Here is a 17,900-nt window from a genome sequence, read left to right as displayed (position 1 = left end):
TGCGATCGGATAAATAAATTAGGATGTATAGAGAAAGTTGGAAGCGTGTTTCAGGGAACGTGTTATTCACGCGTACTTTAAAAATCGGAAGAGTCCTAATCCACTTACAGGAAAAATGTTGCGTATCGTTGGTTTCCGTACTGGGAACAGTCTTGCATGACTTGGTGCTTGATAAATTGAGGTAGAACGTCAGGAAGACGATAATACTCCTAACTGTGTGACTAACTTAAACCTAGCTTTTCCGTATCACCGATTCATTTGCAAAAGTTTGTTTATGAAATTTCATCTTAGTTCGGCGCAGGACATGTTTATTGGGCTATCTAAACATTATAGAAGTATATCAAAGCGCTACTTTACTTTCTATAATGTCATATTCTCTCGATGAACGTGTCGTATCTTTGGCTTGCTTATCGTGCATTACGAATGCGAGGTACTCTTATCATGAAAAATAAGAAGACAGCTGGTAAACCTACGGGCACTTATGTAAAGTACTCTGTCCACGGACAGAAAGCAAATAACACTGTTGGTAGGATCTTATATCGACGAAGAACATGAATAAAAGATAATTCATCTACGTGGTATGTACGAGAGGGAGAAACAGGCCTTGTTGCTTTAAAAGCCTAGTCGTTCGATCGAGGGTACGAGGAAGACTGAAAGAAGCGAGGAGCGGCAGTGGCAAGAAAGAGTGCTTCCGTTAAGGGATATCAATTTTGGAAATATCTTTCGACCAACTTTTCCTCTTTCGAGTGTGTACCTCTACAACAATGAGGAAAACACCACTCGTGGAAATTGAAAACAACTTGTCACGATAGGTGGGCACCGCGAGGCAGGTATATTCAAGGAAAGGAAAGAAAGAGTTGGATTGTCTGTGAAATATAATTTCCAAAGTCTATTTGCGTCGTCGGTGAGCGGCGGACTACGAACTGGGTCCTGATACGTGTTGTTTCAAGGATGAACTTTGCGTGATCGAAAAATAGAAAGAATAACAAAACCGACGATCTTCCTCGAAGATATCGATAGTATTACTCCGTTTGCGAATGCGTACTTCTCTCGAATATCGTTCTATTCGAATCTTTGTTGTCTAATTGCTTAACAAGTTATTTAATCGCCATTGATATCGAACTGCTTTATTGGGTAATTTTATTAACTAGACAAATGGGTGTTCCATTCATATAGTTGACGAACACAACATCTCGAGGCTACGGATAGGAATTAATTTGCTTGATCGCGGGAAATCCATGGGCGGATTTCCGAAGGGAATTTCCAGGAACAGGCACCTTAAGTGGGTTCCGGTCAAAGTAACGTTGATTAATGTTGTTCCAGCGAACTACTATTCGCGTTTGAGAGAACGCTGAAACTCTATGCTCCGTGCTTATCCAATTCGTTATCCAGTAAACTTTGAGGAAGTCTTTTTCCGAATTAGTTTGGAACTGCTTTGCTTTCATAACAACGGTTTAAAGTACATCAAATTATTGTACCATGAATCCCGTTTATTAAATCGGCCAAACTTTTCGTTTCCCTTCAAACGTTACGGCAGATGGAAATTTCCTTCCTTTCTCAAAGAAAATTAGAATTCTGTTTAACATACGCACATCCCAGATCCCAGATACAGTATTTATGTCTATTACATTCGACAGCGTGGAGGCACTATCGGGTGTGTTTGATCAAGGTATTGTTATCGGTCCACGTGAGAATAAAAATTGATTCATCCAGGCAGTATTCAATAACACCCATGCTATTCTTGTTTGCTTTACGGTATCCACGGAAAAATCAACGGGTACCGAGAAATATGCGTGTTCCAATAAATTTCTAGGAACTAACAGGATGAACAGCAAAATGAATAATATCGAAAATTGATGCATCAGAGACGATTCAATCGACCGGCGAGTAAAAAATGCCAGTTTTTACGTGTTTTATGCAAAAACAACTTTTACTGTCCCATAAATCTGTCGTTACTTATTCAGTGTACAGTTAAAGTCGTCGATTTACGGTAAAACCGCGAAACGAGGGGTCGACACGATGTCAATGGAGGTAAATCACGCGTTAAGTGCTGAACCATGTGCAGTAAAGATCATAACTGTCACCTGTCGTTACAACACCTTCGCATTTTACGTTGTCAGTGTATTCCAGACTTTGTCATCGTTATATAGAAGGAGGGAACACAATGCAACGAGTACCGTAGAATACCGGTATTATCTTGTACACCGCTTCCTACCTCCTCCCTCTCAAATTAAACTATTAAACGTGGGAAACGATTATGCCGAGGATATTAAGAAGTACGAACAAAGATGCAAACTAGCGAACCTTTCAAAAGGAGAAAACCCAAAGGAACAAAGTAATCGAGCGCGGAGCTTTCGGAGATACGTAAACGTTTTATTCTCGACAAATATTTCCTTCCCGATTACCATCCCACAAAGACTGCTTTATGCAATCACTCTTCGTCAAGTACTTATTAGGCCAATTGTACCAAACTTTAAGAAGAAAGCGCTTTGGATACTGAAACTTTCGGTATTTTAGACAATTACGATTGTCTCTTTTTTCGGCGTAGCTTGCTTGCTCCTTGCCATTTCTATGAAAGCTTTTCCCTTCTGTCGAAGAATATTTCGGCTCATTACTGAAACCATGGTAATCGCACGATTAGCCTACGCCTTCGTTCCCCATCGCTGGAACACGTAGTTGACATCGAGCTGATATTTGATTTCTCAATAGCAGGCGAGGAAAGTTGGCTCGTCGAGGGAATACTTTTGAAATCGCTTCTCTGATAACCAGAACGAGCTTTTAACGTTGATCTCGGTGAATCACGTAGCATACACAGGGTTGCGATAGTAATTATGCCAGCGTAATTGGAACCGTTTTATTTTACGCCTGGTTCGTAAATCACATTAAAGCATTAGAGGCTTTATCCATCGCGAATCTATTGAATTTAAAATTGAAAATATAATCAACGACGCGCGTAATTCTACGAAAAGATATTAATGGATTTGTCATGCGTATAATGTTTTATCATATCCACTCTAGGTTGATATAAAAATAAATGATTTATGCTTTAAGATCATGTATAATAAGCAAGTCTATATAATTCAGCTGGGACGTAATTTCGGTGACGTTTTCGCCAAGTGTAATGGTTCCCCGAACGAGCTTTTGCCTCAGAGATCTGGTTTGTTAAGATTTTGTCAGGATACGAAACGAGACCACAACGTTATCCACTGATCGTAGAAAGGACATCCTTCAAGGTTCACGGCAATTCCCATTTGGGAGATTAAGAATAGGGTATAAGGCTGCTGCTGTGGATAGTCGTTTTCAATTAAGCTTTTGCCAGTATTGGTGGGACTCTACTTGAAAAGCTCCATGGGTTCGTGGATCTATATCTGAGCACGTACCCTTCTTTCTTGCCTACGCCTGCTTTAATAGCTTCCCTCGGGAATTCTCGAAACATCCGTTATCCAATTCGCATCTGCGAAGAGCGATGGTTGAAACAATGTCAAAGGAAATTAAGAGTCGTGTAATGAAGTCGTCGTTCGAACGTAATGTACAATTTGCATTTTGTCGAGGAGAATAATCAATTTTAATGGTACGGTCGATCTCGTCGAGCGTTATATTACGTTCACTGAATTAGACCAGTTAACCGGAATAATCGTAATTAATTCGGTACAAAAGGGTGTGTGCGGTTAATTATGGTTAAACAAAATTACGAATTCATATCACGTTAGGTGCAGATGTGGCGGACAGAAGTAAGTCCTCTTTCAGTGGAATCCAGGATTACGGGGAACATCCTGGATTAGGGGCAGTCGATGGTTTCAGTAATGTCATATCCCCGAGAATTGGTTTCCTACGGATGTATTTGATGGAGTCGTGGTGGTAATCACCTACGCGTCGACTAAGCATTAGAACGGGTTATTGGAAGGTCCATTCAACCAAGATTGAATCGATCGATAGCGATTGTCTTTCGATCGAATCGTTAATTATATAATTTCTACGAATGTTCTCAAACGACCAACTCTTATTCTTTCATCGTTATTTTTACAATGTATTTATTTATCATTTTGAAATAGTTAATTATTTTCTTGGAACATGTGTTCCAGCGAGTGATGCGCATCATTTAGATTGTAAATTTACAATGCGACCGGGTAAAACACTTACAACATGAGCAGAAATGAAAATTATGCGTCGTATCTTTAATGAGATTAACGAATGCAGCTGACGCGTGTACGCGTGTTACCAAAGTGCGACTCGTTTAGAAATGCATCGCGAGTTTGCAAACGTTCGTACGATATTTTTTCATATTTACAGTTGAGCTACATCCGCTTCAGAGGAAGCTCGTTACTAGCTACCACATTATGACGAGTAGCATACATTTCTACCTGTAGACGAGCTTTTGGCAGATTAGTACAAACCATTTCCAACTCTCAGGTTTGTCCAATCTGTTTGAAAGTCAATTTCCTCGTTTCTCATTTTTCCACTCACCTTGTGCCCACGTAACAAGTAATTTGAAAGCCGGCAATCTGTTTTCCCCGAAGCAATTTTCAAGTTCTTGTTCGGTCGTACAAAGCACGGGACAGGCGGGAGTAATGGGAATTGATACGCGATCGATCGCAATGATAAATTTTGACAAATTATCATGAACGAAAAGGGACAATTTTTGGAAGCAGGGAGAACAGAGAGGCAGCGAAGCGGCGTGGCGCGGCGTGACAGTTATCGAACAAATTGAGTAAGTTTCGTGGTCAACACGGTCAAGAATGAAAATTACCCTGAAATTAGGGTACACTAATGGCCATCGTAATTGATATTGGACGCAAGCGTGGCTTACTCTCCCTCTCTCATTGCCTGATATGATACACGCTGTTTCCTATACATTGTTACCGTAAATGACCTAAATGCTTTTAACGCCTATCCTACTACCACCACTTGTTTCCATCCCTGAATTATTTTGAGCTTTCTCCATGATGGAAATCCTTCGTATGTATTATCCGATTAACATACATGTATTGATATATTTATTAATACAAACGACGTTCTTTCTTTATTTTATATTTATTTAAATCAACCTACAAAATGGGTCAGTCGCCTGTAACAAACATGGGCTTAATAAACAAAGCTTGCGATAAATAAAATTAAATAAATATCGAACGCGCATATACTTCATGACAATTTTTCATTGCAGATTACATGGATGAAGCGTAAAAACAGACGGTTGTTAACTGTTGGCACGAGTACCCACTCAGTCGACAAACGATTTGTCGTGATGCATTCGAGTACTGATTGGTTACTTCAAATACGAGCAGTTACTCTCCAGGACGAGGGTATATACGAATGTCAGGTATACTTGGCGATGTATCTATGTGTAATAAAAGGCACGTTTCTTCTTCAGTACGATAGTGCTTCACTCTGTTGCGACGTTGCAACATGCATATCATCTATTTCAACATAAAACGGGCGTCATATTTTAAATTTACGGCAACGCATTACAGTAACTCTCCTGGAACGTCTCTTTCCGTGTACGTAACAGGACAAAACAAAACGAAAGGATATTTCAATGATAAAAGACACGTAACAATTTTAGTTCGTCCGCGGTATGGTCGTTTAGTTGCTTTACCAGACGAAATTAGAGCTTTTTCTAAACGTCATACGTTAAATACCATCCGAAAAGTCAGTGTAAGGTCAGTTAAGGTTATCGTAGCCTTTAATCCGAAGCTCGGTTTACAGAGTTAAATGTTAGCCGCAAATTGTCGCGAGAGTGAAACACACCTTGATATTTTATTTATGAAGAATCCATGAAATATTCGAAAGATTCTTTCGCAAAGTTTCCTAGGAATAGTACATTTTGCCAGAACGTTTCTCGAAGATCGTTCCTAAAACGATGTAGAAATTTCCACTTGACAGATAAGAGGCGATAATCGAACTCGATTTATCCACGAAGCGACTATTGGCGTTGAAATTTCAGGTTACGTCGCATCCAGTGCAACGGAATTTCGTGCTCCTGAAAGTCACAGAAGCGTACTCGATCATACCAGGGGCGCCTGATTTACACGTGAAGCAAGGTTCCAGTCTTCGGTTGGAGTGTCAACTGAAGGCAGCTGCGGAATCGCCCCTCTACGTCTTCTGGTATCGTCAGGGACATATGATCAACTACGACGAGGAGCTAGGCGTGAAAGTTGAACTGACCAAGAACGGATCGATTCTAATGGTCAATAAGACGAAACCGTCGCACGGCGGTAATTATACGTGTTCACCGAGCAATGCTAAATCGGCTTACGTGATGGTTCACGTGATCGAAGGTGAGCAAATTAAGTTTACCAAACGTAAGGCCGATCCGTATTCAGTTTGTCTCGAAAAATCATTTAGCGAGAAATAATCAGGATCGAGATTTCGTTCGAGGCAAAGGTAGAAGCTTAACTAACGTCGGACCAGATTCGTGGCATACAGGATAAAGCGAAACGTTTCGTCTTACGATCGAGCATCGATATTTCAAATGTTCTATAGAAATCCAGATAGGAGCAAAATTTGACAAAGCCTTAAGCATCTCTTAGACGCGCGCCAGTGTTCCGGAGATCGTTGCGCGCGTGATCAGACTACGAAGGCGAACTTTGCACAAGGGACTAAGAAGTCAGAAAAAGAGACGAGGTTCGTCTCGTCTGGGGCTTTAGCTTTCAGTGTCCAACCGGTCGAGCTCGTTTAAAACGTCGTAGTCACCCTCAGGGGTATTTTACCGCTCCTCCACGAAAGTGTCCTTTCTCCTTCTCCCTCTATGAGATTGGGGTGGTCTTGTCTGGCGACGCGCTTTCTCTCATTCTAGCTCGGCCATTTTCGCGAGGAAAGGTTTCTTTTTGCAGCTATCGAGTCAGAGTTTCTAATCTCGTTTCAGAGGAAGAGAAACCGGCGGCAATGCACGGAGGAGACAGAAGGAACCTTAGTCCAGCAATTTTAGCGAGTAACTTTCTGGTGTCCCTCTTGGCGGCCGTCAGCTGGAGGATACCGAGTTTCACCAGCCTTTACCCGACATGAATCACCGGTGAACTTATGGGAACGACTGGTGTTAGTCGTGGCCGCGCTACCGCAACTCGGTTCATCTCTCCTATCGCAAGGACGACTCTGACCATCGGTCGACCATTCGGGATTCGTCTTTTCAACTGTAACTCCAATCAGCCCCGCAAGAACGATATCCTTGCATTGGTGTTAAAACCGGAATATCGTCGAGTGTATCGATTCACGTATGAATATACGGACCCGCCGCCACTTTCGGACCGACCCTTTTACCTGTAGCGCGATTCTTTTCAGAGATTCGTGCTCCCTCATCGAGGGGAACCGCGTCCGATCGTAAGAGCAGCAGAACTGTAGCCACCGACAAATCCTTTTGTTTTATTCCCTTCTGTCTTTTAACCCTCTTGTCCCTCGTCCCCTGTGTTCCGTCTCCTTCCACCCCGTTCCTTTATTATGTACCAAGCAATTTCTTTGTCTGGAAAAATGTGTGCGTGGTCGGAGTAACGATTATTCTGCTGGTTTTAGAATCGATATAGAAAGTATGTGGTGCAAGATGTGTCTCATTTTTAACGTTGGGAAATAGAACGACACGCGACGAAAGGTTCCTCTTTTATTCTCTTTTCTGTTGCGAGACGGTAGGAACCTGTCGATTCGAGCATGATCTTTTACTTGCTAGTATCTGTCATTGTGCGCGATGAGTGAACCGTTTTCTTCGTACGTGCATTATATATACATATGTAAATGTACACATACATAAAGAAACGCGAATACATACACATTCCTTATACACGCGGGGTACATACACATACATACGTATACCTATACGTATACACATACGTAGTATGTAAGCGACACCGTGGACTCGAGATGAACAAGCGCCTTTACGTTTCGTGACGTGGAAATCGTTCTTCTTCCACTCCTTCTTCGAATCTTGGATAGCATGTGTGTGTGTTAGAGATTTATTGAGACGGAATGCGAGGAAAGTGAAAGCCTCCGTTGAATCCGAGGAGAATCAAGAGTACAGTGGATCGATCAGGCTGCGGATAAACTCGTTATCGGAAATTCGTGACAGACATTCACGCGATTGCCGCGCGTTGCCGCGTGTTCATGTCGGGATAAATGGAATCAATGTAAATATAACGCTCTAATCATACATTCAATAAAACATTAATCGTAAAGCTGCGATCGATAATTTACTCACGAGTCCTTTGTGTTTCGTTGGATCGAGGCACGATGCGATGCGACGCCGTAAGAAACTTTGTCGAGGCAACTTTGCCATTTGTTTTCGTTGTTCGATAGGTAAACGATGAGGCAGGAAATTGAAGGTAAAGTAGCACGATCACCGTGAAATAAACGACGCGAAGGAAAAGTTATTTCACGAAACTCCGAAGGAAAGTTGTGGAATAGCTCCGGCCGATAAATGTGCACGTTCGCCTCGCGTTATCTATCTCTCGAAGTCTTCGAACTTTACGCGAGCTTTAACACGCCAGTGGCAAACGTTATTACGAGAGCCTTCGTTATCTTAGCTTGGAATCCTGTTAAAACGGATTAATTCAACCGCAAATTCGGTTGGAGAAATATCGAAATCCGCTAGGGGCTGGATAACGACGACCACTAACATTACTGTAGCCGCGAAACGAGCTTCTAAGAGCGCGGTTCTAGACACGATTAATCGATAAGACTATCGAACGTGTGAAACCTTTCGCGTTTACTCACAGGGATGCCGATTCCCCTTGTTATCGACGGGCACGAACTTTCCCACCATTCGATATCGCGACAATTTTTAAAAGATCGTCCGATGCCGATGAAGACGACGATGATTCGCGCCATGGTGGAAGATATCGCATGCAATTAACACGATAGCAAGTTGATTTAGGTTGTAAGCGTTAACCCATATAACGCGGCCTGATACCTAGTCTGTGCCACGTCACGGGAGGGTACCGCGTATCGTTTTTTCCCCCCCGTTCGACTTCGATCCCGCCACCCCCGTCCTTTAACCTCGTTTTGTTTGACCCGGCGCGGCGCGGCCCTGCTTTCTTCTCTTATTTTCTATCTGGCCGCACAGAACTTTCGCGATAAAAGCACCGAAACTCTTTTAACGGGTGCTAAATTGAAACACTACTGCAATAAAGGGATACGGCGCAGTGACTTCTACAAAGAGCATTCTTCCTTCGCTTGTCCAGTTCGAACCTTCATACGTCTTTACTTCCGAACCGAAGAACGAGAAGAAAACCCTTCTTTCAAAACAGGAGGAACAAAAATCACGAGAGAACAAACTACGGATTGCTGTATCGATGAAATCGTTTCCAACCGTGTCGATGCGAATGAACATATCGATCTTTGTAATAAACATACGCTACTGCCGATAAATAACAAGAGAATGAATGTGTCGATACAGTGACAACGCTGCGGTCCGGCAATTTGGTATGTAATTCGTTTCAGCGTAATAAATGGATGGCGTTAATTATGCTTGTATAATATTCAAACGTTTAGCGTGTCCTTTTTAATAGTTTCTATTTAACGTATTTCTCTAGTTTTCTATTTTTCTGTCTATCTGGATGGATTTTTTCTTTTCCCTTTTTTTTTTTTTTTTTTTACTGGAAAACTGAATTTCAATTTTCACCTTTCTTCTTCGTTATTTTTACCACAATTCGGTTACGAGAATTTTAGTAAAAATTGTAGCGCGATATCGTTGTTTCGCGCAATGCAATTTTACAGAATTTTCAACGTAATAAGGATGGCAACGAGAACAGCGGATGTAGTGCGGTGATTCGTTGCTATTGAATATCTCGAATACGAATGAAATTCGGAGACCCTGATCCACGATAAGACTCGTTGCATCGAATCGGCGGTAAGCTGTTTCTAGATATGCTATGCATAGAAGAAGCACAAGCGCAAGCGCAACGAGAACGAGAAGAAATAAAAGAGACGATGGAATGTCCCGGTTGTGGAGCCTCGGCTTTACCCAACTTTCTTTGCAGATAACACGAAAGAAACTGGGAGAGAGGCGTACTGAGACAGAAAATGAGAGAATGCTCGAAGAGTAGCAGAGAACAGAGTTAGAGGTGTTTGAGAAAGTTTGCAATTCCTTCAAACAAGAAGCGCAAGAGTGCTCCCATCTCAGCAAGCATGCACAGGTAATAGGGTAATTCCAAGAATACAGTGCTCTTCTATTCTTCGAGTATTCGTTGTGGACTAAAAATGACACATCATAACGTAATCTGTTTGTCTCCATTTTGACTATTGCGTCGCGTTAAAGCAACAATAACCCTAAAAAATTCCGCCTAATTAAAACGTTTATCCTTTGTCTAATTACTCTGAAGCGCGGTATATCGAACATGTATATTCATATCCCGCAGACGATAGTTCTACGAGAACTTTTATCATTATCTGCGATTAGTCATAGATGTTAGTTTCATTTAATGGAAAATATTCATCAACGAAGTGTCGATAGATTTTACTATAAACCTCGAGAAATAGAACGGTCTTGTGCATATACTTAGGCACACGTTTCTGCAAGTATAAACATCGCTATGCACGTAACTGGTGAACGAAAGAAAGTCGATCTTGGTAAAACAGTTTCGTGTTGCTGACGATCTAACCCTGCCGCCTCTACTAACACGGATGCTAGCTTGAAATAGCGATAAAATCACTAAGCAAGTTGCGTGACAATATGCAAGAGTTCGAGAAAAATGTAGTTCATTTGCGTTCAAATGTGTGCGTCGATGTTAAAAAGTGACCAAGACCGAGATTAAAATTACGTTCGAGGTACTTCATCGCGCGGAAAAGAGAGAAAGTGCTGGTGATATTTTTCTCTTTTCATAATTATGATTCTGTTATATAGCTTCGTTTTCTACGTTTTATTTGTTACTTTGTACTTCTTACAATTTATTCCCTTCGCTATATCGTTAAACTTTGCACGCTGCGCCATGCAAAAAGCGTTTCCGGAGAGAAACGTGCAAATAATAAATTACGCGCGTGTTCGCGTTTCTCAGTATAATTACATTATTTACAAAGTTACACGTCAAGCAACAACGACAAAAGTTCATGTCGATAGTTTATGTTGAATACACTGGCGTCGCAGGAATTAAGCAATTTGTATAATCGTTCCGAAACAAAGTAATTTCAATTAGAATTTATTTCACTGGGTGAGAAGAAACGACAAGATAACAAGTTAGTAACAGAGAACACGATTTTAACAATGGGAACGGTCCAATGTACGTATTGCGTAATTGTATTTGACTGGCATAATAATCGAATGTGTTCCAATATACGATAATACCTTCGGAAATAATGTTTCGCGTTCTAAACCCGTGTACAATCGAAGAACATTTCAATCAATAAAATAAGGGAATTCGCAAGCGATTTCATTTTCGGACCAGATAGATAAGAATAGTATTGGAATTTTGAAAATTTTGCTTGCATTCAACGAAATTGGAAAGCAGCGAAAATTATCAGGAAGTAATACACGCGCGCTATACGGAATATCTTGCGACGATTCCATTTTCATTTCTCGAAGCGATAGCAGGTTTTAAAGTAAAGACCTTAGTTAGTAAAAATATATAATAACTATTGCAAGAATGAAATGAACATCGCGACATGTACATTCAAATATTAGTTCTACAATTTTGTATGAAGTTATACGAATACTCGTACAACGACGCTTTAAAATGGCAGATCCATTAACAGCTGTTGTTCTTTTATGCAGCGTACTTGATCCGACCAGTAACATTCCGGTACCAGTATGAGTAGATTCGGTGTGTAAGTATGAAAGCCTCGTGGGAAAGTTCATGAAAGTGTTTGGAATGGATGTTGTACGGTGTTTTACATGACTGTAGTATGGAACTGATGGTGCTTTCGCAGATTGGTTTGTAAATAGAACAGAATTCGTCGCTTCTGTCGCGATGTTCGTACTTTATTACGGTCCCAGCTTCAGTCCTATTCGAACGAAACATATTTTCACCGTCCGCACGTACACATCTCCGCGGGTGAACGTCGCGTTAATGCACGTACTTCGTACTTTCTTCATCGCCGTTTCCATTACTCGTAAATATTATAGAAGGTGATTATTAGAAAATTAAATTAAAGTGAAAAGCGTTACTTTGGTACGTTATAATGCGCAAAGCGTCTGCAAAATCAATCAAGTTTATTGACAATACGGAAGGCTGCGTAAATGGAAGTGAAACGTCTTTGATCGGAATTGTTCTCCTCCAAAAGGAGGACTTCGATGGGCGATGTTACGTGCGAAAAGTTGAACTAGAACGCATTGTCGAAAACTAAAGAAAGCGATATTGAACGATAAATCCTGCTGATCCAAAACAGTAGCTTCACAATTGAGAAGCGTCGAGTTGACGAGAAAAGAAGAGGAAGAATAGAGCGGTAAATTGCGCCAATTTTTGAGTTATCGTAGACAGGATCGTGCACGGGCCAATTAAATTTTCAACGCACGCTATTCGTCATCGTTCTGGTTGTGTCGTTTTTGTTCAATCTGGCTGTATTCGGTATTTCGAACGTCAATGTTATTGGCGTATCTCGAACAGACTTGGATGCGACGCAATATTCCAGACAGAACATCCGCTGGTGCCTGTACGATAGTTTCTCGACTGCCAGCTTTTGCCGAGCTTTCACTTTTCGCCTACAGCCAGCCATCCAGTTAGTTTTACGAGTTCCCGTGCCATCCACTGTAATGCAGTTCATCGTTCTCATGGGAATTCTCCGTTTTTAAATGTTTCATTGATCGATTAGTTTGCCATTTTTCCTCGCTGTTTCAAACTTCGCTACGATGCTCGCGGCGAACGAAACCAACAAACAATTTATCGAACGCCTTGGGTCCGCTATAAATCGCTGTCCGTAAATCTTTTAGTTTTCGAATATTGTAAGTGGAATTTTCCTTCGTGTCCTTTCGCGCTCGATCGAAATTGAAAAGCGTCGTATCTGCAAACGTTACGCTTTATACGGGTAAACGTAAATGCCAAGAGATGCCGAGCGCTCGTGGAATAACTGATCACTTTGTTATTATTGTTACACAAGCGGCGTGCATAGTTATCGATCGTTAGACTGCAGTTGTATAATATATGGAACTGCCGGAGATTCATAAGTACAGCCTGTAACGTCACAAAGAGAATAGTTTAACTTTGTTGAAACGCAGATGTACACAACAGGAAATTATTAGGCTGCTGCTAGTCGAACGTTCTTGCAATTTTCATTGCGTATTCGTCGCACAATTTCGATAATCGAGTTCTCGTTCCATTTAACGTATCGTTGTTCAAAGTTTGCCGGTGCTATCTATCTCAGAATTCAGCTCAAATTTCCAGGTGCTTTTGTCGTTCCATGCCGAAATAGAACCGTTTGAAATTTCTATTTTCAGTTATACCTATATTGTTTTATCAAAGACAAAATAGAATACGATTGTACTCTGTTTAACGCGCGGACAATTTTGTCGCTTATTTCTCGCCATTGATATAGGCATTGTGGAAGAGAGAAAGAAACAAAACGGACAAAAGTAGAAGATTCTCGTTGTTACAAACGAACAAATCAATTGCGAACAAGGTAACATAAATAGCGACGCTCGGCGGTGTTCTGTAGACATATTTGTCCTGAATGAGCAGCATGCAACGCGGCCCCGTTTTATGCTGAAAGATGTTCCCCATTACCGGACTGCCAAGTCGACTCACAGTTGGAAATACAGTAAATGGAGAGAAATACACTAGGGTTTTGTCAGTAGGACGCCTTAAGACCATCGTTAAGACTACACGCTGTACGTGTATTCCTACAACGTGTTTTTCCCTTCTTGCGATTTTTACTGAAATTTATGAACATGTTACATAGAAAACGCGTATATACACGAACCACGATATTTCCAACGTTCCTTGTGACAGATTTCATTTACCTGCAAATCGAAAGTGAATTATTTTATCGGACGGCTGAATTACGTAATTACACGTTCCTCTATCTGTTGGGATATCGGCCGTGGGAGACTACGATTGCTCGTTTATCGAGGAAATTAAGAACAAAGGTGACACGTGTGCGAACGAAGCTGAAAGACGAGGAAAAAAGTAGGTTAACGCGCACCACATTCCATTGTAATTATGACGACGATGATGTTGTCAGCGTCGTTAAAAAATGAACGACACCCACACACAGATGGTTCCAGCAGATAACGCGCGTATTCGATATCAATTTCTGTCAACCGTGACTGGCGTTTGGCAAGTAACAAGAGATTTACTAAACCATTGCTTGGTAACTGGAGTGCGTAAGCAAAAACGATGGAAGTTGTAGAGGTGGAAATCGTTAGCGTCTGCGAGATCAAATGGGTAGACGAAGTGCGCTTGAAAAAAGAAAAGAAAGTGGTGGAAGTTGATCGAAGGGAAAGAGAAATCCAAGCGGAAAGAAAGCTGTAACAACTTGGTTTCGAACACTTTTCCTCGGTGAAACTTCGTCTTTGTGCGAATTTCCAGGAAGTAACGAAGGGTAGCTTTTTCGCGACGACCTTCTTATTTAATTAGCAAGCAACGGAGACAATGGGAAAGAAAGTCATTTTCGCACTTGGCTTAATATCAGCTGGGAGTAAAGTATTTCATATGACGAGGTCAAAAAGTTGTCAGCGTGTAAGTTTCTTCCTTTCTTCGTTTCGAGTTTGGAAAGTATATCTCCTGGTTGTGGGTGCTCGTAACCGCAGCTAAGAAATCGGTAACACGATGTGACCCGACGGTACGTTTAATATTCATGGTATTTCCGAATAAAATGGGCTTTCTCAGTAGTAATATAAATGATAATTACTCGCCATTGTTCGCAGCGGTAGGTTGGTCGCATTAACAATCGTCAACTACCGACTAGAACTTACTGGCGAACTTCGATTTCCAGCAACCGCTACCTGTCAGCCTCAGGGCTGCATAATTTCTCGGTGAAAATTTAGAACGATGTTCACAGTGTGAAAAACTGCAGCGAACGGACACGTAACCTTAAAGTTTCAGTCGCAAGTTTTTCGTGTCTCGCGAGCAAGTTATCAAATCGTAATTGGAACGTCGTAACACAGTAAGCCGAAACACACTAAGTTTTCCAACGTCTATGTGGATCGTGAACTCGAATAAACATCAACGAGATACTTTTATCGCCATATTTTTATCTTTTCTTTTTTCTTTTTTACCGCACAAATTTTAATCCGGGTGATAGAAAATACAACATACTGTGGCGCCTCGTTGAAATTGCCCGAACATCTGCGGAATCCTGAGAGGAATCGATAAAAATTCGTTCACCTCGGTGCAATTGTGTAAGTAGAGAAGCAAGCTCTCGACGTTGAAAACAATTTGTTCCAATTCTAGGGAAGTTAATCCTTTTGGATTAGGGCGCATTATATCGAAAGCTTAAGGAAATAGTTCTGTCGGTCTGCAATGGTGTTTAGGTTGCAAAGACATGGAGCGTACGAGGATTCCGGAAGATCCTTGCGGATTACCTACGTGATTGTACGATGGCGACGTCACACGGCCATTGTTTCAGTGATAATATACGAGCAAGCGTAATCCTCAAATTACGTTCTCGTGACGCTTTCATCTATCCGTTTGCATCAGTTGGCTACACGTGCACACGCGATAATAATTTCATACGTAATAGATTACTAATGACGCTTCCGCTATCGTACGTCTTGAAATTTAAAGTATAGGTGTTCGTGTCAACGACCGAAATCTTTTATTATATCTGCCAGGGGATTAACCACCGTTTTTATGATCGAACAATTTAAATTGAATATTTGATGCTGTGCTTTCTCAGAGGAATGGCGTAAACGTCAAGGTAATCGGACAGCTGTTTCGTTCGAAAACGCATGAAAGAATACGTGACATTTTCGTTGACGAGGTTTGCAGAACAACCGCGATGGAAGGCAATTTTCTAATAAGAATTTTCATATATCGTAGGATATAACAAGTGGGGAATGTAATAAGTCGATCGTTTAGGTATCGCCACATATCCTCATCAGGAAGAGAACATGTTTTTCGGTACTTAGGATTCGGTTGATTGAAACGTACATTCGCTACGAACCAAGGAAATGATTAGGTATGAGCTCAATCGACTGAAATTCACGCCAATATTTCATCAGATCAGAATTATTTCGATTGTCAATAGAGACAGTCAAAGATTGGCAGAAGTACAACGCTTATTTAATAGACATTGAAAAGAGCCATACTTAAAGAAATCGAAGTTCAAATTCATTGTATTTAATCAGATGGATCGTATAAGATTAATAGATAAGATGGAATAACATTTGAAAAATAGTGTGTCCTCGATTCGCGTGGACAAAGGCGTATCGGAAATGTCCGCGTCTAACTTGCTTGATATTTTGTTCCTGGAAACTCGTGGAAACTGATGGTCGAAGGCAAGCCTTGTAATTAAAAGGCAATTGCAAGCAACAAAATGAAGATGTAGCGTGTTCTCGGTAGGATTTGCCGACAAAGGGAACGAGAGAAGCAACGTAATGCGATTCAATTTGGTTTCGAAGCACTCGATGCGTTTGTTCGTTATATGTAGGTATTCGCGTTCTCATTTTCCAAAGGAGTAACCACTACGGATCTCATGTTTCACGGAGACAGCTATTCTGCTCGACTTGGCAGTAGTAACCTGTGAAATGTTTCGTCATTGGTACGTAATGGGACGTCTATGTCTTAGGTTGGCTCAGGACATCGAGCAAAAGTAATTTGGATAGACGAGAAGCTTGAACGCGATGGATTCTGGTCTCCCTTGGATTTTTCAATTACAGGATTCCATGGAAAAATGGAACTCGGTTGCGAGAGATTTACGCGAAGAAATTACATTACAGCGAGGTTCATGCTTAAAACACGAAGAAACCGCAATCTGTAATTAAACTTTCAAAACGTTTTCTTCTTCAATATCGGTCAAACATACTACCGATATTAATCGTCGGACAGAAACTTTCTTTCGTCGTCGGTATTTCAGGTCACATGTTACGGGATTTGTGGTAACAAAAATCAGATAGGTAAAAATCACATTTATGGAAATGGAATATAAATACTTTCGACGATATCGAAGCTACATTCACGAAAATTTTTGACCCTTTTTGATATTGCGTGTGGGAACGACTCAGAAGTTTTGGACATTGCGTCAAAACATATGTGATTTTCTTTTATCGCGTCTGCCACGTAAACGACTAAAATTAACTCTATGCACGCCACTTTTCGTCAAATCGATGACTCTTGCTTGTTATCTTTAAATTGTAGCTTCTATGAGCAAATAGATTATGGATATTTCAACCGTTAGCTTCTTTGTTTATGGTTTGTGCATAATATACGTATAGATGAAACCTTTTCAGGATCGGCGAGGTCCTGTAACTACGTTATTTCGATATATGTATTTACTTTTGCAGTATTTCGATATTACATATTATCTACGTTATTCGTTTAAAATACATGGAACTAGATATTGCAGTATTCTACGATACCTTCAGCTGGAGAAACGTTACCGTTTATCGATTTCACAGCGTATTATCAATCGTAGGAATCTCGATATCGCGTAGTAGGTAAGCTCGCGATTGTCTGTAACGAATCATTATCAAACGAGTTCCAAATGTATTTATAAAAATGCTATTCGTAAAACAGCAGTCAAGAACATGTCTTATACGTACAATATAAACGTCATAATGTTAATATTTGCATCGCCACTTTAATATTCCACTTATTATAAAACAAACAAATAAAATTGATCAGTGTTCGCTATTCAATATCCGATGTATTAAAATTTATACGAATATTATGATAATTTGGTTAAATAGGTAAGAAATAGTCAGGGAAGTTATATTGCCCTTAAGGTAAGCATATAATGCATGGGATAGCTTTTGTTATGCGAGCAAACAGTACGCGGAGTAAGTCGGAAGTACTTGGTAAGTCGTAACACGTTATCGGCAGATCTTATAATAC

General features: G+C 40.8%; 1 protein-coding gene across 6 annotated transcripts in view; it reads left to right on the top strand.

Annotated features, from left to right (window-relative positions):
* The window catches only part of LOC100644332 (zwei Ig domain protein zig-8), a 43,154-nt gene extending 34,998 nt beyond the window's left edge, over positions 1 to 8,156 (top strand). For all 6 annotated transcript variants that reach the window (XM_003397727.4, XM_048408335.1, XM_048408337.1 and 3 more), the window contains exons 4-6: positions 5,162 to 5,317; positions 5,942 to 6,275; positions 6,863 to 8,156. In XM_003397727.4, coding sequence (XP_003397775.1) covers positions 5,162 to 5,317; positions 5,942 to 6,275; positions 6,863 to 7,002 — 630 coding nt within the window. In that variant the 3' untranslated portion in view covers positions 7,003 to 8,156. The remainder of the gene's footprint in view (positions 1 to 5,161; positions 5,318 to 5,941; positions 6,276 to 6,862) is intronic.
* Positions 8,157 to 17,900: the final 9,744 nt, after the last annotated feature.

This window comes from Bombus terrestris, chromosome 9 (genome assembly GCF_910591885.1).
Source record: "Bombus terrestris chromosome 9, iyBomTerr1.2, whole genome shotgun sequence".
In the NCBI taxonomy this organism is placed as follows: domain Eukaryota; kingdom Metazoa; phylum Arthropoda; class Insecta; order Hymenoptera; family Apidae; genus Bombus; species Bombus terrestris.
The sequence above is the reverse complement of the archived record's forward strand: the minus strand, read 5'-3'. Positions and strand labels throughout refer to the sequence as shown.